The sequence below is a fragment of the Molothrus aeneus genome, chromosome Z (assembly GCF_037042795.1).
Source record: "Molothrus aeneus isolate 106 chromosome Z, BPBGC_Maene_1.0, whole genome shotgun sequence".
Taxonomy (NCBI): domain Eukaryota; kingdom Metazoa; phylum Chordata; class Aves; order Passeriformes; family Icteridae; genus Molothrus; species Molothrus aeneus.
In genome coordinates, this window is record NC_089680.1 from 72,093,724 (window position 1) to 72,120,034 (window position 26,311).

General features: G+C 40.5%; 1 protein-coding gene across 1 annotated transcript; it reads right to left on the minus strand.

Moving 5' to 3' along the window:
- Window positions 1–1,364: 1,364 nt before the first annotated feature.
- On the minus strand, window positions 1,365–12,692 carry PHAX (phosphorylated adaptor for RNA export). Its single transcript, XM_066569291.1, has 5 exons — window positions 12,586–12,692; window positions 9,900–10,519; window positions 8,028–8,148; window positions 6,082–6,165; window positions 1,365–5,039 (listed from the first exon to the last, which is right to left on the minus strand). The coding sequence occupies exons 1-5, from the start codon at window positions 12,679–12,681 to the stop codon at window positions 4,770–4,772; spliced, it is 1,191 nt and encodes a 396-aa protein (XP_066425388.1). The 5' UTR covers window positions 12,682–12,692; the 3' UTR covers window positions 1,365–4,769.
- Between the last annotated feature and the right edge of the window lie 13,619 nt (window positions 12,693–26,311).

A 26,311-nucleotide genomic window follows, 5' to 3' on the forward strand; every position in this document is an offset into this window, starting at 1 on the left:
AGATTATTGCACTTTGCAGCTGTGGGGCTCAGGAATTCATCTGCTCTACACTCTTTTGGCTTAATTGGGGCATCCAAGCCTGCAAAAAGCTCCAGTCTTTTGAGAGGTACTGGGGATGTTCTGGCACAGAAACTCATCTTCAGTGCCTTTCACTGGGGAGTATCTGGGTAAGGTAAGAAATCAGGCAGTTTGCAGATAACAGCTCAGAGGAATAACATTAAAAATAAAAACCAAATAATGCTGATATGTTAAATAGGCTCACCAGAAGGTGTTACCTCTTCTTAAAGCATGGAAATAGTATTATAAGTAACTTCTGTAGAAAAAGAAGGTTGTGTCAACCATAGATCTCTATCTACCATGACAGAAGTTCTTAATGGAGCAGCAACAAGGTGCAAGATAAATTTTATATATTTTCCTAAATAAATATAAATGCAATTTGTTTTTTAGATTTGACACTACTTAGGAAAAAACAAGATTGGGCTGCTACATAACTCCTGTACATCTACACAGATATTCTGATGTTCCACCAAAACCCTGAGTCCTAAATATTTTAGGTTGTCATATTCTTTAACAAGGAAAGCGTGTCAGCATAACAACAAATTGGTGGGGTTTTAAAATTATTTTTCTTTGTCAAGAAAGTACTCCACACAACAGTTTGGTGCAGTTTTGTATGCCTTTTAAATATTGCATACTATTCTGTCCCAGTTTGTTTTCTAAGAGGATAAAGCAGCTCATGAGTCTTCCAAATGGAAAAGCAATCACAGTTGCCCAACATCTGGAAATGGGAATGTGTGAGGATATCAATTAAAATTTCTCAAAGCTTTTTTTTTTTTTTGGAGGTATTTCTTTCATCCTTGTGGTAAGGTCTCTCCTGGTGCTCCAAGACAGAATGGTCTTCCAGGATCTATTTCCCCCAGTTCTGTTCATTGAATAAAGATATTTTAGTGGCTGAAATGGTATCAGTACAAAACTCGTCAGTGGTAACTAAACATCCAATGTAAAATAATGACTGTAAATAGCTGTACTGTCCATTGGGGGAGAAAACCAAAACCCAAACACCATTAATCAGCGATGGAACAAATGAAAAATCCAGACTGAAAACTAAAAAAGTGAAACTTCCACAGAAAAATGAGAATACCTTTCAAAGGGATTATGTCTTAAACAACAATGCTGATATATATTGAGTCACTAGTAAGTTTTCAATTAATAAAGCGTTCTATTTGGGGAAAAGTTTTCAAGATAGTATTTTTTTTCTGTATGCATTTAATGATACAAAATTGTTGTTTTGATAGGATGGTCTGAGTTAAGGGGATAAATAGTGAGCATTGTCATACTAAAGTTTTATGACTCATAAAAACTCAGAATTAAAAAAAAACCCTCAAGAATTGTCTTTATTACTCAGTCTATGACTTCACCTTTTCTCTGAAAAAATACAACAAATTTAAAATGTCATGATTAATACAATCATCTCCTTTTCCCATCACCTTTATACCTTGAACTGTGTCATTTCATGCTTGGTTGAGAATTTTGGTTTGGAACAGCAGTTAATAAGCCCAGAGAGCATAAGAACACCTTAATGAGATCACCTACTTGGAAGGGGAAGGAGAATCTGTAAAATTGCAATTATACTTCAAATGATGCCTTCAAGATCCACAGTTAAACTGAATCATTAATAAGCTATTTTTTCCAGTTGTACCAAAAATCACTGGAATTTTGGATGCAAGGTAGCAAAAGGTCTTTGGTTATAAACAAGCTTTGTGTTCCCAGACCAAAGCACATTTCCCTCATTTTTCATCATCTTCTTTGGGTATAACAGAGATGGCTCATTATGCTGGTATAGTTTATGGGATGGAGGGTGATGTTTGTACCAGCAGTAGAGAGTCTTTATTTCCAGAAAAAATAATGCCTCAACTTCTGCTCATCAGAGAAACCTGAAGAGCTCAAACCCCGACCTGTTTTGCTTGCATTTTTTTGTCTGCAGAACTTCAGCTACCAAAACTGACACAGATCTGCTCCCAGACAAAAAAACAAGATCCCTGTGCAGGGACCAGCCCAGGAAAACTGAAGGTGATTAATTAGGAGCTGAGAGATAAATTCTGTCTCAACTGCAGCACCACACAGAAACTGGTGCTGCTTAATGCAGCCTGTTTGATACCAAACACAAGGTTGCTGGTGGACCAAGCCTGAATACTTGGCTACTCATCACTTTGAACTGGCTTGGCTTCTGGAAGGGCTCCACTGAAAGCCAGGGAAAATAGACAACAACCACGAGGTAAGAAAAGGTCTCTTGGACACTGTGAGGAAACTGAACCGTGGAATGATTCCAACAGTCATGGGAAAGAGTGGGAATCAGGTATGGAAAAGTGCCATGGATCTGAGGAATATACCATGGCTGGGCTGGAGGCTCTCTCCTCCTGAGAAATGGCTGCAGTACAGTTTTATCTGATCACACCACTTGGATGTGTCTCTTGGACATATCTTTATAAGCATAAAGCTGGAAGATTAATAAAGGTTGTTATCAAAGTATCTGTTTTTTTCTTGGGAGGCACATGGACAACACCTCCTGCTCTCTATTCGTCCTGTAACCTGATGTTTTTCAAAGTAGCTCTTAGTGACAAAAATATAGCATTCTCTTATTAACAAAAATATAGCATTCTCATGAAAATAAACTGCAGATGTAGTAGTGGTAACAGTAACTGAACCATGGAATCTGCTGAGTTGGAAGGGACCATCCAGTCCAGCTCCTGGCCCCAACAATCCCACCCTGTGCCTGTGTCCAAACACTCCCTGAACTCTGTCAGGTTTGGTGTTGTTACCACTGCCCTGGGAAACCTGTTCCAGTGCCCAACCACCCTCTGGGGGAAAAACCTTTTCCTGATACCCAAACTAAACCTGAAAACCCCGACCCAGCTCCAGGTTTCAGGTCCTGTCACTGCTCAGCAGAATGAAGAGATCAGTGCCTGCCCCTCATCTTGCCCTCCTGAGGATTTTAAAGACTCCCCAGTGAGTCTCCCCTCAGCCCCTCGGCCCCCTCTCCTGACCCCTCCCCACCCTCACTGCCCTCTCCAATTGCTTAAAGCCCATATCACCCTTTTGTTATAGACAACACTTTACACACCATTTCAGTACCCCTTGCCTGGGAAATCAACGTTAGAAATATTAACATTAAAAAAATACACAGTGCAAATTACATAATGATAAAAAAGTTGCTTAAACCAACGTTACAATTTGCTGATTCTATCCAGAAAAGAGTTAAGACATATCCCCAAGCAGTTCCCAAAACCAGGATGAAATGGTACAGTCCCAAAGCAATTAAACAGCACAAAATTCTGTTTCCCATACAGGAGTTACCAGTTTACTCTGACCATCACTGGTTAGGAAAATGAATGAAAAAATAAGAATTTTTGTTATTTCAGCACGAGCAACTACTACCAGCTAAGGCATGCTGCACATCTGATTAACTTTTTAACAATTAGGAGCTCTGACATGTGAAACAGATAAAAAGCAGAAAAGTCAAAACCTAGGTTTAGTAAGGCAGGTAATGGAATGTGCTGTTATGTATAAGAAATGTTTCTTCAAATGCTGCAATCCTTTAAATGCCAGCTCTTGGCAGTACTGAATTGTTCAATCTTATAAACAGATTATGTGTTTTAGTGACACACTTTCCTTCTGAAACTCAAGGACTCAAATGTGAACAAAATTTATGGGCAAAAATTGGGTTGAATAGTGTCTACTCACGAAAAAAGCTACAACTTATTAGTGATAAAATACTTTAGACATAGAAATCAGTGTTGCACGTGTTCTTCAGCTATATTAAAAACAATACTCAACATAAAAATTGTTTTCGGCCGAACTAACAAACTACACAACAGTCTCCTGCATCAAGTAAATAATAAAAAAAATAAATATCCCCTGCAAGAGTCAGCACAGAAAAACTCCAGATGTTCTGCAAGCTGCACATTATCTCACTGCACACAGGAGGAGGACAGAAACAAGAACTGCAAGGAAAAGGGTTTGTATCTCCGTGGACAGTCTAAAGATCTTTGAAGGGAACACAGCTAAGTGAAATCTCACTACTCTGAGGGCTTTCAGTTATATTTGTCTGCAAACAAAAAGATCCATGGAACTTAGGTGTGTGTCTAATCATGGAAAATGTTTAGACAGAACAGATTGGAAGCTCAAGTCACCATTGGAACACAAAGATTGAAAATACTGCAGAAATCTGAAGCATACATTGCTCAATACTGCTTATTTACAAGGTTGTTATTCAAAGGTCACTGACCACTAAAATTGTTTCACAAACCAATCTGTTTTTACAGGTCTTAATCCTATAAATACTGTTTTTGTCAATACACGGCCACATTAAGAATATGATCATTTATATCAAGACTAAAATGATTCTGTTTTTTCTGTTCATCTGTAGTAAAGAGCATTGCTCACCTGATGACTTTGTGTACTTCAGCAAATTAAATGAGAAGTATTTGGTTAAAACATAGCCTTAACTCCTAAACCTAACGTGTGACTAGAAACACTTCCTAAGGTGATGCAGGGCTCTTATCTAGAAAAATCTTAACAGTTTCTGAGGACTCAGCAAACAAGTAACAGGACAATTAAAACTCTTTCATGCTGTTAAATTTAGCTAAGAATTACCTCCTGTTCTTCAGCATCAAGTACTCCCCCCATGCTTTGAAAACAAGAAGCCACGGGATTACAAGAAAGGCTCATTTAACGTGTTTTTATAGAGACTCTGCTATCAAGAATATTAATAACTAAAAGATCTCCAAATCGTGGGCGTTATCGATTTCAATGGAATCCTCAGGTTCCATCTTCGCCTCGTGGTGCCCTTCCTGCAGGTCCTCCAGGGAAGCCAGAGCCTCATTTGTGTCGCTGGCAAAAGTCTCACGAGATGCATCATCATATTCCTGCAGGTTGAGCCCCTTGATGGCCTTCTTCATCTTCTTCCCCAGAACTTGTATCCTCCTCTTCTTGGCAGCTTTCTTGTTTTCATACTCCTTCTGGTTTTCCAGATAGAATATTTCCTTGAGAGAAAACAAGTAAACAGCAAAACATTTTTGCATATTCATTTTACTGGTATTTCCTAAAAAAAAAAAGCAAGTGAAGCACTAAAAAAGAAAATACAACAAATACTAGTCAATATTTAACTAAGCTACTTGCTATTGAGAACAGAAGTGTGAGAAAAGACTGCACTTAAGGAAGAGGGGTAGAACAGAAAATTTACTTTCTAATAGTGTAAAGTGATCAGCCTTGCAACTTCTAAAAATTTTTCTGACCACTGCAAGCTATGAAAGGAAGTTGGAGTTTTATTTTCCTTTCTCTTTTTCTTTTCTTCAAACAATTTCAATGCTGACACAAAGTTGACTTTTTTCTCAATTCCCATTACCAGACTCTAGAAGGGTTTACAGAATTACCTGTATTGACCTATAAGCAAAATAAAAACTCTAACAAAAACTTTTTTAATAAAGTAGCATACGCCACCAAAAAAAAAAAAAATTGGTATTTTCTCCACTAAGTTAAAAGAACTAAGAGAAATGATATTTACAAGCTTACAAAACTGATTTAAAGAGCACCACAGATGAGCCCAGTGAGCAATTCAGATCAGACCATCAACTGGTTTAATGAGGAATTCTGCCTGGTGCCACAGCTGGAGCTATACAGGACAAAAATATTCTACTGGGAGTCCTGCATTCAATCCATGCACAATGACACAAAGCTCCAAGGGGAGAAACACAATGTGGACAGCTTTGCTGTAAAGAATACAAATCTACAAATCAGGAAAATCTAACATTTTCCTCTGCCAGACTCTACAACCTCATCTTCCTCAACAGGTTTTTGCGACTGGCAACATGCAAAAATGAGTTCTCTCTGCTTAAGAGTTAATGGCAATTTAATAGTTTTTGAGTAGATTTTTTTATAGTTTGCCTGTCTTTTGAATGTGAAAGCCTGGTTTCAATGGAATACACAGTTACATTTGTTAGAAGTTAGAGAGTTTCAGTCGTGACATTTCTAGTAGGAGGAAAAAACCCAAATGAGAATGTATATTTGAATTCCTGACATTTTTACCTTGATTTTTTCTTCTTTGATGCTCGGTGTGTTCTTCAGCAGGTTTAAATAAACACCCCCAGGTGTTCTTCTCCTGGTGCCATTCTTAATAGGGAGAGAGGAAATTAGGAACAGCAAGCTTAATGCTAAGTGTTAGGAAAAAAAATAGCCTCTAAGGCAACACTCAATGTTGAGGCAGAATAAAGCCAATTAAAGTTCTGGTGTGTCAAATACCACATGAAAATAACCTTGGCTATGTCTCAATTGTGACTGAATTAGTCATATGAAGGTCAACAATCAGCCTGCTAAATCTGGACAGGAAAATAATGAAGTTACAAAAAAATTCCCTCAGAATATAATGTTAAATTGTTAAAACTACATACTGAAGCTGATTTTGGTAGAGAAGAAATGAAATACAAATAATATTCTAACCACTCTCACAGCTATCTGCAACAAGTTTATGCACTAGGTTAAACATTCAAAGCATTCCTAACACATAAGCTCAGTAAAATGTCTAAAACAAATCTAACAAAATTATGTTCACCCCAGTTTTTGGTTTTTTTTTTTATTATTTTCTGTGCTCAGAAATGCTACAACTTGAAAAATGCTGCAGGATTTTGCATTTCTGTTGAAAGCACAGGAAACACAACCTGCACTTTAAAATTCCTCCCCACCACATGTTTGACCCAGAAGTTTTCAGTGCAGCAACAGCAGTGTATGTAAAGGGGCTCAGCTTTGAAACCCCTGTAAATTACAAGTGCTAATTATCATACTATTATTCAATTAAAATTTGCAGTATAAAACACTGCTTTTACTCCAGTAAAAAGTGGATGATACCAGTGCAAAGTGTGATACTTTCCTCATAAATAATGTACTCTATAATCTAAAAATTACGAGAAGAGGGATGGTCAGGTTTTAAGTAGGCTCTTGAAACAGCACATCTGAACATCTTTTTATCAGCTGCATTTCATGGTGCCTTTTGTGATCTGCCTTCTTTCAAAGAGTGTACCCTGATCTGCTCCCAAAGCAACCTGTGCCACCAGGAGCTGTGTCCCTTCATCTCCTCTGTTAAACACTTTTTGATTTCAAGACAACAAAATGCTTCTAACACAACTAGCTAGCTGGAATTTGTTGATTTGTTGCCTTTTGTTTTTTTGAAAGAGGAAGGTGGTTTTTTTTTTGGTTTGGGGTTGTTTTTTTTTTTTTAGTTTATTTTGTTTTTGTTTTTTTTTTTTAAATTGTGCTCCCCTACTTGTTTTTAGCCTCCTCTCTAGTTCCAAGTGATGGAACTTAAAAATTGTAATCAAGTGAAAGCAATTCCTCATTCTCACCCACTTTTTCCTTACCCATAGCTTTTCTTACCCACTGTGCTTTTTGCACTGAGGCTCATCATTTAACAAGAACAATAACAGACCAAAAATGGACAACCTAACCAAGGAGTACGGGGTTTTTTAACACTATTTTTAACAGATATCAGTGCTCAGTCCTGCTCTCCTGATACACAAGCCAGTGGTTCCCTAATAAAGGTAACAGTTTTCTTTTTGGGAGTTATTCTGAAACCAGGATGTTGAAAATGCTGGGTTTTATTCAAACCTGAGAATCCTTCATCCTCAATGATGAGGGAAAGATTCCAAGGAGAGCCACAGTAACAGGCACAGCATTATCCTTGCAAATCAGACAACACCATTCTCAGCACAACAGCCTGGGTAATTTCCAGGTTCACTCACCTCATGGTTTGCTCAAATCCTGCTGGAAGGTTACACAGATCATTTTTTTAGGGGTTACACAAATTATTTTTTTATGTTTATTAGGGGAGTCTCATGGCAAGGGAAGGGCATGAAACTCCAGGGGAACATGCCCAGCACGAGAAACTTGTGTGAAAATTCTACAAGTAGTGAAAATTCCACAAGGAAAGAGCTGCTGCCCTGCCCATCCCTGGCAAACCCACAGGATGACATTTTCCTTACCACGATGAACAGTCCACCATTCTGCTCTACTTCAGCTGTTTCCATCAGCAGCTCGATGGCTTTTCTCTTCCCGATTATTTTCACTACTCGAGCAATTAAGTCTTTCTTTGGCTCACAAAGTCTGAACAGAGAGAGGGGGAAAAAAAAAAAAAAAAAAAGAGGCACATTTACTGTCAGAATAGTTCCTTGAGTATAACTGACTGTGGAACTTCCACAATGAATAATAATTAATTTTGTGCTGAAGAGTCTATGTGTTCAAATGTGTTTAAATGGTTTACTGAATCAGATTTCAAAATACTGAGCTTCTGAAGCATGTTTTTTCCCTGAAGCATGGATTTTTAAAACTTGTTTCAATGAAAATGCCTTGAGTGGTTATTTTCCTTCTATTGATGTGTGAAATATCAAACCAAATACGAAACTGCAAAGACCTGCATAAACCTCTGAAATCAAAATATAAAAGCTTCTTGTGCATTTAACAGTTAAAATTAACTTTTTACTGTTAAATCAGCAACTGGAGAAAGCAGGAAGTATAAAAGTTCCCCTGTATCATGTGCCATTTCAGTCAAACCTACATAACAAAGAAGAAATCAGCTTATTGACTGATCTACGACAATGAATAAAAAGCAAACAAAACAACAAAAATTACACTACAACCAGTACTGTATTGATACAGCTCAGTGCCACTGCTACTACAATGAGAAAAAAGAGGCTTCTGGCCTATTTCAGTGAAGCTCTATACAACAAAAAGGAGTTTATTGCAAGAAATATGCTTGAACTTTTCAAATTAAGAAATAAGAAAACTATCCTGAACTATTAACAGCATTAATAACTAATGAAGTAATACTACATGCATAAAAACAACTATGACTAATAAACCCAATCCTTATCCAAGTCTTACTTAAATGTCAAGCTAAGTGTCAGTAAATCTAAGTCTTGTTTCCCATTTAATGTAATTTTCTTCCCTTGCACAAGTAAAAGAGGAGTGTGGCAGTTTAACTCCATCCAAAACACTGCACTGCCCAGTAATCTACAGTTTCAAAGGTTAAAACCAGATTTTTGTGATAACCACAGCATGTGTGCATTAGTGTCAACCTCGAAACAAGCACTGGGAATTTCCCAAAAAAGCCACTACTAAATCTGTATAATGAGAAGCAGTATTTTTCCTTGCCCTGTTCCCAAACAACAAACTATCCTAGTGGCTCTGTAAATAAAAATATAAAAATTCGAAGAAACAGGCAGTATTATTTGGATGTTTCTGCAAGATCACCAGCCACTGTGATGCATTTTCATCCCAGGATTTTGGAAAAGCCTTTTGTCATCTTTATGCCTTGAGAAGGCTGACCTAGAAGTGAGTCTAGACAGAATTAAAGAATGAAGTAGGGATTTTTTAAAAGGCTTCAATGGATACACCTTGGGCAGCACAAGAGCCCAGCCAGGGCTACACCCCAGGTGAACCCAAAATGGTCACAAAAATGGACAACCAGTCATGGGGTCTCTCACTTTTATAAGTTTTGGTCTATTTGCATATTGGAGTTAATTCCAGCTCCAGCCCATGCAGTCCCATCCTTCTTATTTTTCTCTCTTCAGCCTATGGTGTTTGTGCTCTTGGGCCTGAGATTTGGATCATTTGTCCTTGGTCCCCAGCTGGAGCAGGAATTGTTTTGTCTCCCTGCTCTGTGCACAGAGCTCACCATGCCCCAATGTGAAGCTGAGAAGAACACACTAAAGCAGCACAGAATCTGAAAAATAGAAAAGCCAAAACCTGAGGCATCAATCTGGTGTGACACCTCATTTAGCAGCAGGGGACCTTTCCCCCCACTTCTTTCTAGCAGCCACCAATATTTAGTGAAGATGCACCATTATTTAACTCACCGATAAGCAATTTCATCTGCCACTTTTTCCTCTGAATCTTCCTCTGTGATCTCATACCTTCCCTTGTATCTCATCTCCTGCCTTTCCCCCAGTCTGTCTTTCACCGGCCGCTTCCGTTTGAGGAAGCCCTGCCCGTTCTCCTCCTCTGCTGGACACGTCTTCTTGTCATCGTGCATGTATTCATCCAGCTCCTTATCCAAAGTCTCTGCCTCCTTCTGCTGGGCCTCCTTCATCAGCTTTTTAGCCAGCAGGTAGTTGTAAGTCTCAGACTGCCTGCTCCTGTCAATTGAACCATCCATGCCCAGAATCCCAAGCTCGGTCGCCACCGCATCCTGGTTCTGCTCCTGGAGCACGGCGCCCCAGATGTTGTTGACCTTCTTCCCACGCACAGCAGTCTCTTTTTGGTGGCTCTGGCTGAGCTGGAAGGGCTCGGGTTTGGCAGGGGAGAAGTTGAAGCACTTCTGCCTCTTCCTCTTCCACAGGCAGCTGTCGTCGTCGGAGTCGGAGCCGCTCTCCTCGCTGGAGTCCAGGCTCTTGGTGGTCCTGTAAGGAACACTGGGAGCACAGGATGAGAGGCTGCTCTGGAAGGGCCTGCAGGAATCACTGCCAGCATGCAGCTTCTGCAATTAAAAAGCCAATTGAAACCCATTACTCATGAAAATTAGAAGAGCTATCAAGTTGTCGATTGGCTAAAATACATAATTCTGGCCCTTGTGGCCATGCAGATCTCCACGAGCATCTCTTGGGCCACAGCACAGGAGCATCCTTTGAAACTCCTGCATTTTGAGTGCAGGAGCATGAAATAGAGCACGGCTGACACTGAAAAACGTCAGGAGCTGCTCTTCCCCTTAGGGCAAACTTTGCTGAGCAAAATTTATTACAGAACTGGAAAAGTGGTGAATATACGCAAACTGGGCAAGATGCACAGCAGGCTCTAAGAACAGGAAAATACCAGAACAACCCAGCAACCTACCAGAGCTTTGCCTAACATCAGAGAAGTTAATAACCTCTCTGCAGTTTTAAGTGAGAAGACCAAATGACCAAAAATAAACCCCAAAACCAAACCCACAATACTGGGATGGTGCTCAGACTAAGAATGCTCTGTGATCCTGGCTCAGTCAGGACAGCACATGACCAACCTGGGGACAGCAGAACCTTTACAGAACCACCCATTTTTCCTCCTTTAAACTAACAAGACACCATGGATTAACTATGTCTAATGAAATAGAACACCCCCCCCACCAAGAAATCATTCCACTGATATACAAATACTGAAGAAATGCTTTTACTCCTAATTCCAGTTATTCCCTGACTGATTCCTTATCATAAAGTTATATGCTGTCCCATTATCTTTCAATAGAAGATCTCTTCCTTCATTTTCAGGTGAAATGAAAATTCTTTCTTTAGTCTTACTGTTTTCATCGACACGGTGCTGTTTCTTCTTTCTCCAAACAGAAAAGGGAAGTATTCAACTTACCATGTTATGAAATACAAACTTTTAACTTCAAGTGTAATGCAAAAACCCCAAACACAGCATAAATAAAAAAAGACTGAACATTCCTGTAAGAAACTTCTTTTGCGCTTCATTTCTCAGAACTATATTGCAAAGATCAAAATGACTAGAGAAAATAAAATTTGTTATGCATACAGTGTCACACAGTGATCTTTGAAATCTTTCTCTGTCTGTGCACTGCCGTGAATACCTCAAACTCTCAGTACGAATTCCTCACAGAATAAGTTCCTCATATCCTCTGAGAATCCCAGACTGGTTTGGATTGGGAGGCACCTCAAAGCCCATCCAGTGCCACCTCTGCCATGGCAGGGACACCTCCCAGTGTCCCAGTGTGCAGCCTGGCCTTGGGCAGTGCCAGGGATGCAGGGGCAGCCCCAGCTGCTCTGGGCACCCTGTGCCAGGGCCTGCCCACCCTCACAGGGAACAATTCCTCATTGCCAAGATCCCAGCCAGCCCTGCCCTCTGGCACTGGCAGCCATTGCCTGGCTGCTGTCCCTGCAGCCCTTGGCAATTGTCTGTGTCCATCTTTGCTGCAGCCCCTTCAGGCCCTGCCAGGCCACCCTGAGCTCAGGCCAAAGCTTCTCCTGCCCAGGTGAGCAATGGCAGCTGTGCCAGCCTTTGCTGCCGGCAGAGCTGCTCCATCCCTCTGCCCGTGCTGGAGCCTCCTCTGGCCTGGCTGCAGCAGCTCCAGCTCCTTGCTGGGCTGGGGACTTCGGAGGGAGTGGACATAAGGAGACAGAGAGACACGGGGACAGCGCTGGCATCTCTACCCAGACACGGAGAGCCGCGGGGTGCTGGTGCTGGCAGCCGGCAGCGCTCGGGGCTCTCCTGCGCGGTCACCCGGCCGCTCTCCCTCACGGTCGCCGCTGTCCCCATTGTTCCCGCGCACCACGCGGCTCCGGGGGGAGGCCCCGGCGGTACCGGGGAGGGACAGCCAGCAACGCAGGGACCGCCACCAGCGCAGCGACAGCCACCAATGCAGGGACAGCCACCAACGCAGTGATAGCCAAGCCAGCAGCCCCGGGAGAGGCCACTAAGTCCCGGGAGAAGCCACCAGCCCGGGAACGAGCGCCCCACAGCCGGCAAAACCCCCTGAGGCGCGGCCTTCCCGCCCCGCAGCGCCCCCAGCCCGGCGCTCCCCGGCCCGGCGCTCCGGCCGCTGCCCACACTCACCTGTTCGGGGGAGCCGGCGCCGGGCATGTCCGCGTCGGAGCCCGAGAGCTCGCCGTCCTCCACGTCGCCGTCCATGCCCCGCAGCTCCTGCGCCATGTCCCGGCGGAAGGGAGGAGCGCGGTGGCGGGGCGGGACAGAGCGTCCGTCCGGGGCCGGGCCGGCCGCGGCTCCTCCTTCCCGGCTCCTGCCCTGTGGAAATCTGTTGGGAAGGATGAAAGTTTGACAAGAAAGTCTCACAGATATGTATGCCTAGCAGAAAGATTTTTAAATGTAGAGTCTGATGAAGGAATAGAGATGGAAGCCAGTTTTGATATGGAAGAAAAGAATTGCTGAGCCAGTCTTACTGCATAACCAAGGAGGCAAAGCGTGTGTTAGTTAGAAGGGGTTCTTATGGCTTAGAGCAAAGGATAAACCCACCTCAGACAAGAAGATGTTTTTACCAAGCAGAAAGATAGCACGGGCAAACCAGCCAGCAAAGTTGCAAGAAGAAAAAAGGTCTCTTTTCTTGCAGGTTTCCACTGCAAGAAAACTGAATAACAACTTCTAGCTTAAACTGTAATGTACTAATTTTTAGTGATTGGAGAACAGTAACATGAATATGGCAATTAATAGTAGTTATGATAGGCTATAGATAATAGTTAAGGTATAGATTGGTTCTACTGTATGAAGATGCTCAGCAAAGAAAAGTCTACAATGCATTTGACCAAAACCAAAGGGTCTCCAGGCCTGCCTGCAGCTGGAGCTGACAGCTGTGGGCACAGCTCTGTCACCCACGACCCTGGACTGCTGTAACCTCTTGGATGGAACAAACTGCATTTTGGAGAGCCCCATGGAGTCCTGCATCCCTCATTTAGGCTCTCACAGAAGTGCCTCTTATTGCCGGCTGGGGATCTCTGTACAAATCATGAATAGGACGGGACTGCTGTGGAACGTGCCTTGAGCTGTTTGATTTTCCAGCACCAGTCTCATTCCATGGTTATGACAATGGGAAGATGCCACCAGCTCACATCCCAGGCAGCAGACAAAGAACTTAATGTTACAGCTTACTTTATAAGTTTTTTGACCAATCACACATTGACAGTAGTTCTATCCAACCACTATAAGCACGCATACCTTTGGTTAAAACAATGCCTGCTTATTTCAAATACAATACCTGCTTGTAAGCCTTGAAATACAATGCACAGAGCTTCATTATTAAGCTTCAAACTTCCTAATATCTTGCTAGATAAACTTTTCTGTAGCTTACAGAGTTATTCTAGACAAGTGTTAATACACAGACCATTGTTCTATTTGTCCTCGCTTTTCTACTTTTTAAATCCTTTTTCTGCTGACCTATCTTATGGCTGCTGCTTAGCTCTAATCGTATATCTGCTGTCTCTGGGGCCTGCCTTTTGCAGCTTTCCCAAACCCCTCTGATTTTGTGGATTCCCACACCTCATGCTGGAAGGAAGCAGGGTTTTATCGGCCTTACAGTGTGCCCCAGGCGGCCTGTGGGGCTCTGGGATGCTCGGCACAAGCGTTGTGGGGTGTGGGATGTGGAGATTTTGCTTCAAGGCGAGTGTTCTTTGGGGTGGATTCTCAGTGTGAAAAATGCGTATCTTGTGATTGGCTTTTCGCAAATGTTAAGATGAATATTAAATGCGTTGTGTTAGAAAATAATGCTGTATTAATTCTCTTTAAGTAGTGTGGTAAATACAATTTTAGGTTATAACAAAATGTTAAAATAGAAACTATGCCATGTAGGATACTTTTTTTCTAAAGAAAGGACTCGCATTGAGATAGCAGCCACAGGACACCTCAATCTTTCAGTGAAAGAGAATTTATTGCTCCATTATCGGAAGAAACAAACTTCTTCCCACCTTGCTCAGCCAGAATGATGCCATCAGGATTAAGAGGAAAAAATTGACACAGACCAGACAGAATCCTGTGTTTGAATGGAATTTATGCATCATGAATGAGGTGTATGAATATGCAACAGGCTGTTGCTTTTAAGGGTTAATCCTCTGTTACTGTGTGTCCTTTTTTGCACTTATGCTGCTCAGAAAAGGTACCCGGATGTCCGTAACTCTTTGTCTCTATTGTCTCATATTGTCCTAATTCAAATAGTCCAAATCATTATTACTCTAATTGTATTGCTATTTTTATAACCATTTTATTACTATTAAACTTTTAAAATTTTAAAAGCAGGTGATTGACGTTTCTCACATCAGTGTGCTTTCAAGCCAGATCAAAAGAAAGGAGGTTCATTCTCGTCAGTGGCACGGGCAGCAGATGCATCCCGTAGTCAGGGGCATCCTGGAATTGGTAAGCTTGAAGGGTGTGGCAAATAAAGGTGTGGAGAAGACAAGGCTATGAAGGAATTAATTAGTGTGTATAAATGTCTCCAAGGCAGTTCCTGAGGGGATGGTGCCCAGTGACAAGGTGCCCCACTGAGGTGCCCAGTGACAAGGAGCAGTAAACTAAACCACAACAGGAAGGAGAAGTTCTTTCCTTGGAGGGGCAGAGCACTGGAATGGCTTCCCAGGAAGGTTGTGGAGTCTCCCAAATCCAACTAGATGTGTTCCTGTGTCACCTGGTGACCCAGCCTGGGCAGGGGGCTGGACTGGATGAGCTCCAGAGATCCCTTCCAGCCCCAACCATTCTGTGTTTCTGTATTAGAAGAACAAAGAGGACTTAGCATCCCCCACTCAAGGACATCTGGGAGCTAAGAAGCTTTAAGCTGATGGTATTATTGCATGGTAATACCAGTGCTCGAGGTATTATTAATTACTGATTGAGGAAAAAAGAAAAAACAAATCCAAGCAGATGCCTCATAATTCTTCAGCACATACCAGCTACTGGATAGGTACATTTTAACAAAAATAAAAAACAGCACAGTTGATAAATTTCTCCTACTGAAAATATCTTGGCTCCAGGAAAATAAACGTAGCTGTGGTTTTCCTGTGAAGAGTTACATCACAGCTAGGCATTTATGGTTTGGTGATGTGGCCCTGAGCACTCAATACATTTAAGAGTGCAGTTTTTCACTCCCACCATTAACAGGCCCATGCATGCACACTGTTTTTCCTTTATGCATTTTAGACTCTCTTACCTGAGGACTGCAAACCATCAGTGCCTCGTTCAAAATCCTTGTTGTGGTCTAATTGGATTTTCAGTGCTTGGACACTTAACTGCAATGAAAATCACTGGAAGCTACATCTCATTAACAATTAGCCATCCTCGTTATCAGTTATCCAGTCAGGCCTTTGTAAACCCTACTTGACATTTTTCTGCACCTTAGGATAGGTACTTAAAAATTTCACTCCTGGACTTAAATTTCCTACTGTCTTGAAGAGCACAAAGTTGAAGAAAGAACAGGAACAGTTAAAGCTCCTTCCCTGTTTGGTCCCTCAGGACACTCATGTTGCAGTGCTTCAGAATTATTCAAGAAACCCAGTGAAAATGAGATAAATTATAGCGTGCTTCTTTCTGTGCTGTTCTCACCTGACTTCCCATTGTGTTTAACGATGCATAGCACTGCACACATCCTCTTCTGCCAAAAAGCTGTTTTTCATCTTACTTGCAATTAAATAATATCTGTGGGATTTTGCTGGGTTACAGGGAGTTCCTGGGTTGAAGTTAAGGGGAACTGTGGAACAGGGAAAATGTAATCCTCCAGTAACTCACATGAAGGAGTTCTCTATGTCAGCATAACCTGTACATGGCACTGAGCAAAAACCACAAAGAAGCCACCACAACTTCTAGTTTAAGTTCAGAAGAATAATTCATTTGGGCACTTCTCAAAATGTTCAGAAGCAGGCCCAATAAGATAAATCAGATAACAGTAGAATTTACCTAAAAAAAAAAAAAAAAAACCCAAACAAACAAAAACCCCAAAAAAAAGCCAGTTGATTCACAATCTCATATCTTGATTTCCTAAATGAACATTCTGTATTGAGACATGTCTTCCTATCTCCATCTTTAATGCAGCTGTAAAGAACATTTTGTTTTCTCACTTCAGGCATAGTAGGGATGGTAGGCAAGACCTTGGGAAAGAGCAGAGAAATTCTTGGTTAAACACCAATTTCAATCATGGTCTCCTCAATGTCCTTGTTTGCACACCTCCAGTTTTCCCCTTACCAAAACCAGCTAAGCTGACAGAAAAAGCTTAAAAAACACCCTTTGATTGAGCATATCACCTTCAAAATATCACCTCCAAAAATAATTTAATCTATTATATCATATTATCATATAATAATTAGACTCAAAAATCAGATAATCAAGTAGCCAGCTTGATAAACCAGATAATCAGTAGCTGCCAGCCTGCAGCTGCTCTCTGTTGTGCTACTTTTTGTTTGTGTGAGTGGAGCCTCATCACTGTAGGTCCAGATAAGGCTCAGAAGATCCATCTCTGATTGCAGAAGCTTCATTCTGAGAAGAGAGAGGCCTGCTGAGTTTGTAGCAAGCACGTATCATGCCTATGAAAACAAAATGTGCAGTATTTTTAAGACCAAGTTGAATAAATTGTGGGAAATTACTCCCTCCCTGCTCCGGTGGATAATTCCATACTCCTTGCAGCTGTGACTCATGACAATGCCAGTTTACCTTTTACTGGCTGCATAGAGAGGGTGCACAAATTTCAGAAAATGCCACCTAATTTCTTTGTGAAATCCATTCTGGTTTTTCTGCCCTGATAAGCAAGTCAAACAGATGGAGAATATTTATTTCAAGGTGTACGTTTAATTAAAGCAACTGAGGTCGTCATGGCTTCTTCACCTCATCATGAACTGAATTCACAAGAGAAATTGCTCTTAACTCCTCCAGGTTTTTTTTTTTTAAAGAATCTAGTTGGTGGTGGTAAAACTAAACAATCTGTTCAGCAGGCACAGTATGTCCCTAGCCCAACAGGATGTTCACTTGGAAAGGGCATCATTCAGGAACACTTGTGCTCCTTAGGATGGAGCTAAACCTTGAGAAGGGGTGCAGCAACCTGATGCTTTTCATCTGTGCTTCCACTGGATGAAAGATAGGTTTAGTTTACCTGAAAAATAATGCAGAAACTTTTCAGATAATCACAGTTCTGTGTCATAAGTGTTCATCCTCCCACTCTGACTCCAGCACTGCAAATACCTGTTTTTAAAAGCCATGAATTCCTGAGATGTAGGCGGCGTGCCAGGGTGTTACCATCCTCAATGTGGCTTTGAAACAGAACAGCAAAAATGTTCTCAGTGCTTCCTTTTGCAATAGGATTTGTTCAATTAAATACTTTTTGGTTTATGCAGCTAGTCAAAACACTTAAAAAAAAAAAGAAATACACAAGCCTACAAATATCAGTAACAAACTAACAAATACCTATGTTAAGAGAAGGCTTTTACAATGCCAGTTGGTGAAAATTAAACCCTTCTGATACATTTGTAATGTGCAATTGTGAAATCCCAGTGAAAATTTAATCCTTTAAAGTGGTCATAAACTGAAGGAGATGAATATGCACACAGGCACAAGAAGTGCATGTGAAGCCATCTCCTGGGTTTTCATAAGGAGAGTTTTCAGCTTTTTAGGAATAGAGGGGTAGAGATGTTTGAATGTGGAGTGGTTTTTTGGTGCGGGTGTGTGGGGGTCTTTTAAATTGTTCTTTTGGGGGTGTTTTGTTGTTGCTGTTGTTGTTGCTGTTGATGTTTGTGGGGTTTTTTTTGGTTGGGTTTTAAATTTTTTTTTGTTGTTGTTGTTGTTTCTGACTATCCTACTCTGTTACAATTAATTTGCAGGAAATGTAATAATTTAAAATCCAACATCAAGTCAAGTCTGTTTTGCCTGTAAAGCAGATAAGTAATTTCTCTGGGTCCACCTTAATTTTTTTTCTATTTTCCTCACCTGTCCTTCCTGTGCCAGTGATAGAGCACTTGGGGGCCGGTAAAGGTCAACCCACCACAGAAATCAGTCTCAGTCCTAATCTCACTTAGAACTCTTACTTAATCAGCAATTGGCAGTTGTTCTATTTGCATTCAATATTTTCTTCCTAGCACATCTTTTATTATTATTCACAGCATTGCTGTCCTGTGTGACCCAAAGGCTGCATAAAAAAAGAGTTTAATTGAAAAATTTTATGAAACAGAAAGAAGTTCTGGAAAAACTTTTTGACTTCAAGTGTACTCTCACAAGTGTTTGGTTTCACTAAAGAGTTAGTAAAGGTTAATTGCTAACTGATAAAAATATGTGAGCAGGAAGGCAAAATGAGCCTTGTCACTCTATCAAAGGGTTTCACAGGCATTAATACAATCATTGTAGCATGTTAAAAAATGTATTAAACCTTTGCACTTGGAAATAGACAATTATTAACTCATTAAACAGAACTTGTAACAATGCTCACAAAGGCTGTCATTTATCAATAGCACAGATGTGCCACATTTAGATGAAAGAGATCCAACAGGAAACAGATTGTAAAGTGCCAAAATATTTAATTTTTTTCCAGTGCATTCCAGTAACCGTAAAGCAACTAAGTGAACCTGAAAATGTTGGAGGTTTTTGTTATGTCTTATGTTGATTGCTCCCAAAGTAAATACTGATTTGGATTTCTGGTGCTTCATATTTAGGAGTATTTCAGAGTGCTCAGCCCACAAAGTCTGACCTAAGCTAGAAGCTGACACTGGGCTGTAACATTCAGGGAGCTAACAGAGCTGCTCCATGGATTTCCAGTTGTGAAAATGTATTTTCATACATACATCACATCCAGTTGTTCCATGATGAGGTGAGTCTCTGAGAAAAACCTATAGTTGACTTTTGTCTCCCTCTGGAACAGAAAAATGAATCATGAAGGTGAAGTATTACAACCCGTGAAAGAAAATTGTAATCTCCATTATTTTCTATTCCAGTGCAATTTGAGAATGAATTCATGTGTCTACATTTTGTCAGTGAAATTTATTTTTATGAAAATAAATGGTCTGCTGAGATTTTGTCACTGAGAAATAGTAATTCCACAGCTCATATTACTGTGCATGCACAGAAAACCTTACTGGGATGACAGAGCAGCATCTCACTGCTGTAGATTGTAAGATCTTGAAGTAAGGATTTTAGGGACAACGAAAAATTTTAGACTTCTGTTCTCTTTCAACACTTTTTTTATTCTTTTTTTTTCCCCCAAAGAATGCATTCTCAGTGAAAGGGGGAAAGAAAAAAAAGGAAGTTTTTATTGGTTTTCCAGCTATACATCTTACTTTATACTGGAATACTTCTTTTGATAATAATGATGATAATGAGTAGTAATGAAAATAATAATAATGACGATGAAAATAAGAATGAAAATGAAAATGATTAAGATAATAGTAGTATAGAACTACAATTTTTTTTTCTAGTAATTGAGATTAATTCTAACTATAATATATTGACCCAAACAGAATTTGTTTCTTCATCCTATCCATGGACAATCAAATCTACTTATTGTGTATTCACTAACAAAACCAGCCTGGCTGGTCAGAGCTATTCAGAAGTGAAAGTTTTGTTATCTTAATTAATCTTAATTAAACCATTATTGCCATTATTGGGATCTCCATGCAGACTTTTTGGTAAACCAGGAGGGGCTAATTGTGCACTCACTGCTGCTCTGATGTAAAAGGCAACAACAGCAAAAGGTGATTTTGCAGTACATACAAACAAATAAGTAAATAAGTTCGTGTCCTTTATACTTTTTTTTTTTCTCCTCCGCCTGTTTTCATCCTAGCCTGGGATGAGTTATAAGGCAAGAACATTTTGAGATCACATCTGCAGTTGTTGTTCTGCTCCCCTCCTCTGATCTGCCTGGCAGCTTGGGGTGAAGGGCAGTTCCTGTGCAAGGCCTGCTGTACAGAATGCCATGTTCCAGGGCTGTAAAAAGGAAAAAAAAAAAACCCAAAAAACAGCTTTGTTCATGTCAGGGTCTTGGATCTCTCAAGCATTATTAAGTGTGCTCACAGGAGCAGATGTTGCTTGGAGCTGGCCTTGAGATGAGAACATCAAGAGCTCTGGTAAATGAGCTGCCGCTTTTACAGGCACAGCAGCATGATTTCCTCAAAGCTATCAGCGAGAAATAAGAACATTTCCAGTGTCCAAGCAGGGTAATGTCCTCACATGAACTGCAGAGCCATCCAGAACTTGGTTATCAGAATATAAATATTTCGATTATTGGGGTGAAAGAAAGATTGTGCTATTCCCTTTAATTTATTTGTCTCTTCATAAGTTTTTGTTATTTCTGTCAGAGACTGCAGACAGAGGAGGTAGCTGAGTGAGAAGTCTGAAACAAAGAGTTTTAAATCTCACAGCAAAAAGCTGTTAGATGAACATTCCTAATAAAAAAAAAATTGAATTAAAATTAGGAATTTATTCACTGTAGACATTTTCAAAAACCCAACAATTTTCAGCCATTTATTTGCAGTAAAACATCCAAGATTTTTCATAGACGCTACCAAAGATCTGCCCATTGTATTGCATCATGGTAGAGGTATTTTGTTTCTTTTAATTGCTACCAGAACATCCTATGTATCTTTGTTTAATGGATACCACAAGTCTTACCCAGATAAACAGTAAATTTGCTGTCCTGCCTGGACCATTACCATTAATTAAGTTTTCTGTGGAGTACAAACCCATGAAGTCATTCCCCTATTGCACCTGCAATGAATTAATCAAGTTTTCTGGGGTGCATAAGCCTTCAACTCCACAACTCTCTCAAGATTTTTTTTCCTTTCTATGACATCTAATTAATTTCTGGTTATATGATAACCACTAAAACATTCTTTACTGAAGTTTGTTCTTCAGCTATTGATTGAGTTTTAAGGGGTATGGGTCCAGAAGTTCCTTTCTGCAGGTGCAGTGAGGTAATTTATCAGGATTTTCTACTTTCAGCCAACACATATCTAAATCAAAACAAGCTAAAATCACAGTCAAACATTTCTTAATTAATTAGACATAGATATTTACTTAAAAAAAAAAACAACCCACCAAACTGCTGGCTAACTAGGGTGTAACTTTCTGTCCAGTCAGGTTCATTTTTGCACTGATCTTCCACCATCTCTGTTTTACACAGTAATTGAGCAGTCCAACAGTCTTTCCTACCTGACGTGTTTATGCATCTTGAAAATAAATATACAACCTGCTCATAAGGTTTGAGTTGCTGCAAAGAGGAAACGCTTTTAGTCTCAAATTCCCTAAATAAATACATTTAGTGTTTAGTGCTTTCTACCTTATTTTTGTTTGCTTCAGGACAAAGAATGAAGGAAAGTGGGAGAATGTACATTTTGGCACTGATCTAAGGGGGTGAAGTGCATAGTTCAGATCTGGACAAGACAAGAATAGCCAGTGAGTACTAAATTCCCAAAGTACTTCCCTTAGGTAAAGCACAAAAGGATTTGTAGGAGATGTTTATGAAAATTTTCTAACCAAAATTGCTCATGACAACTGACCCAGACTTTTGGAAGTTGTACATGAAAAAATACAGCCGTACCATCCTCATTTTCAAAGATGTTTTCCAGTACTCATAAAGCAAATCTCCAAGCTAAGTGCAGAAGTCTGAGTTCAAATATCCCCTTATAGCAATGGGTATGTCAAATGGGTGATTTATTTTTAAATTTTAACGTTTTAGTCAAACCATGGCAAGCAAATTACTGCAGATCCATGCCTACTAAGTCCAATAATTCCCAGCTTTGAAATGTTATCATTTCAGCTCCCAAGGCTTTCAGGACACGACCGGTGTGTAGTTCCCAGGTTTTCCTGCAAAGCAGAGAGTTTCTGGGATCTCCTTGTATGCACAAACCTGCTTGGTTTGAGAGCAGCATTTAGCCCAGGGGCTTCCACACAGGATTTTACACAGCCATGCCACACAGAAAGGCAGAACACACACGTCCTGTGTCCTCTGGAATGTCTGCATGTGCAACAGAACTTTAAAAGGGTTGTTTGGTTTTTTTTTTTTTTTTTGAGAAATTCAGACATTTTATCTCTCTGGCAGGTTTTCTGTGTATGTATGGAGTGGTGGGTGAACTGAAATCAAGTAACAGAATACAGAGTGGCACGAACACACAGCTTTTAGCTACCCAGATTTATCTCTTCTATTTATAAACAATGTAATAAAAAGATACCAGTTCATAAATAAAACATGTTTTATAGCAGGGTTTTTTTTGTTTGTTTGTTTGTTCCCAGTTTTCACACGAATGCTACAATCCTAACTTATTATCCATTTGAAAGGAATTCTGAGAAAAATGAACTTCTCTTCATACTACTCTTCCTTGCAGCAAAAATTTGGGCTTTAGTACCACTCACAGCCAAATTTCATCATCATTAGGTTAGAAGAGCAGGCCTGAAGTTTAGCAATAATAAACACACAAAGTTCCCAGTAGTGAGTGAACAAAACATGCAAACAGAAATGCCAGGCTGGTGCTCATTTTCTCAACACACAGAATAGCTAGCAAAATAAGTTCCCATTTCTGTATTTTCCAGAATCATTTTATCTTTAGAGAAAAGATAAATATCTAAAGTGGTTTTGGTCTGTTAATAATAGCACTCACTTCTGTTATTAATAGGACTACTCACAGAGCTGAAATTTGGATGCCTTTTTTGGACTTTTCAACCTTTTTTTTTTTTTTAATAGGAGATACCAGTCACTATTTTAATGTAATTTGGTAGCTTCTCTGCCTTGGTGCAGCATGCGAGAAGGGAAAAAATGGTAATCTGAATAAGTAATATTTATTTATTTTTTAATTTTTTAAAATAGTAATATGAATAAGTAATATTTTTATGTATTTGTTTGTTTATTTATTTAAATTTATTTTTAAAAAATTTTTTACTTCTTGTTGCAGACTTCTACACCATTGTCAAAAACACTAGTTGCAGGCACAAATAGGTTTCTGCAAAATACTCCTGACAGGTTTTAGGTCAGCTGCTTTCCAGAATGAGCACCTGCATTAGCCTGAATTATCACCCACTCCTGCCCTACAGAGATTCAAGAGGTCTAACACAGAAAAAACCCCATCATATCCTGGAATAAGAGATTTAGACCTTTATCTCACCAATCCTTCCTGTTCTCTAGTTAGTATCATTCACAGCACCCAGAAGACCCAATCTGCCCAAATCCTTCACAAAAGACAGGATTAAAAAAAAAGAAAAAAAAAGAAAAAAAAGAAAAAAAATTAGCTTTTATGATGGATAACTTCGAGTGGCACTAGAGAGCATAATGGCCAGGTTTTTAATTTCAGAACTGCATGGGAAACTGGCAGAAATGGTCAGAAAAAGCAACCTTGGTCTGGAGAGGGTGAAATGCAAAGCCTGCACTCTGCTGAGGGTGGTGTGGCATTACCCGCAGCTGCACGAGCACACATTTGTCTCACAGCAGGGAGGCCTCTTGCAAGGAAAAGCTCCAAATCTGTGCATAATAATAATTAAAAAAGAAAAAAAAAAAAAAAGGTCGTCTTGAAAAGGTCTTGGCAAAAAAAGAGGTTCCCAGGCTGAACGCTGCATTTTGGGTTCTGTATGAAAGTAATTTACAACAGAAAGTTAGAAACCCAGAAGGAGCTTAGCCAAACTTGCATTTCCTCAGAGAAACACCTTGCCAGCACTGTAGCTCCCTGCAGGATCCAGGAGGTGCTTTCAGAGGTCACAGCTGCACACGTTATTCTCATAAACTCTGCCCTGTGAGTCAGGAATGCCTGAAACGGTTCAGAGTCTTGATCCATTTCCTTCATCTGACACTGCTAAAATAAAGAGAAAAGGAAGGAAGGAAGGAAGGAAGGAAGGAAGGAAGGAAGGAAGGAAGGAAGGAAGGAAGGAAGGAAGGAAGGAAGGAAGGAAGGAAGGAAGGAAGGAAGGAAGGAAGGAAGTGGCGGAAGGAAGGAAGTGGCGGAAGGAAGGAAGTGGCGGAAGGAAGGAAGTGGCGGAAGGAAGTGGCGGAAGGAAGTGGCGGAAGGAAGGAAGGAAGGAAGGAAGGAAGGAAGGAAGGAAGGAAGGAAGGAAGGAAGGAAGGAAGGAAGGAAGGAAGGAAGGAAGTGGCGGAAGGAAGGAAGGAAGGAAGGAAGGAAAGAAGGAAGGAAGGGAAAGAAAGAAAGAAAGAAAGAAAGAAAGAAAGAAAGAAAGAAAGAAAGAAAGAAAGAAAGAAAGAAAGAAAGAAAGAAAGAAAGAAAGAAAGAAAGAAAGAAAGAAAGAAAGAAAGAAAGAAAGAAAGAAAGAAAGAAAGAAAGAAAGAAAGAAAAGAAAGAAAGAAAAGAAAGAAAGAAAAAGAAATGCAATTTCCCATCAGCATTTTCATTCTCCCACTTACTCGCACCAAAGATATCGTGGCCTCAGCTAATACACAAGTTTAAGAGTAAAAGCATAAAACCCCATCCTGGACACATCAAAACAGAGGCAAGGAGGCCAGATTTTGTATTTAATTTAAAACCCTGAAGTAGTTTTACAGAATAAGTGAAAGAAACAAAATTCCTCAGTAAAGGTAATATCCCTTAACATGGCTTGGGATGTATATTAATTGGCTCAATACAGCAGTGTAAGGTAATTATGGGCACTAATTGTTTCTGTTTGTGACCCATTTGACCATTATCACAGAGGCTGTATCTTGGCCAGTGCTGCATTGACTCACTTATTTAGAAATTGGACTAAACTGAACACTAGAATTGAGCAGTAGCCACCTTGCTGGCCTTCAAGCCTCCCTTGCACGGGGGTGAATGTCAGAATTTAACAGAGCACTGCCAAAATTAAAAGTTAGAAGGGAAAACTGAAAAGTTAAAGGAAAAACTGAAAAGAGGAAAATGATGTGTAGGGAAACATTGCTCACAGAATCTGTGCAACACAAATTTTAGCTCAAGCCTCCATTTCTGTATTTTACTTGGAGATCACTGGGGATGAAGTACAAAACCATGTGTGTTCAGCAAACACTGGAGGCCAAAAAGACAGATGGTTTTGGTGGTGAGTGGGCTGCAGGGGTGGCTCCTGTCAGACCAGACTGGGGGATGCCCCTGTGCCAGACATCCCCAGAACAGAGCAGCTGTGGGGGAAATCTCATGTGACAACGTGTGAGAGAGAGGGTAAAAAACACTGCAGAGCAGCTGTGAGAGACAGGAGTGGGACAAATGTGAGAAAAAACAGCCAGGGCAGCGCAGGAGGAGGGGCAGGAGCTGCTGTGGGTGCTGGAGCTGATTCCCCTGGGGCACCTCAGCCCCCTGAGCCCCTGCAGCCCACGGAAGGGAACAGGGCATGACGGTGTTCACAGGGGTCCCAGGATGAGGGAAGAGACGAGGATCTGACTCCATGTTTCAGAGTTTATTATTTTATGATATATATTATATGATATATGCTATATATTGTTTCAGAGTTTATTATTTTATGATATATATTACATTAAAACTATACTAAAAGAATAGAAAAAAGGATTTCATCAGAAGGCCGGCTAAGAATAGAATAGCAAAGAATGATAACAAAGGTTTGTGGCTCGGCTCTCTGTCTGAGCCAGCTGGGCTGTGATTGGCCATTAATTACAAACATCCAACATGGGCCAATCCCAGATGCACCTGTTGCATCCCACAGCAGCAGATAACCATTGTTCACATTTTGTTCCTGAGGCCTCTCAGCTTCTCAGGAAGGAAAATCCTAAGAAAAGGATTTTTCATAAAAGATGTCTGCAACAACAGGGGGAGCCCAGGCAGGAGCAGGGCAATGTGTTCTGAAGGAAATTACAGCCCCTGGAGGGGTCCTGGCCCGTGGGGATCCACAGTGGAACTCCTGAGGGAATGGCACCTCA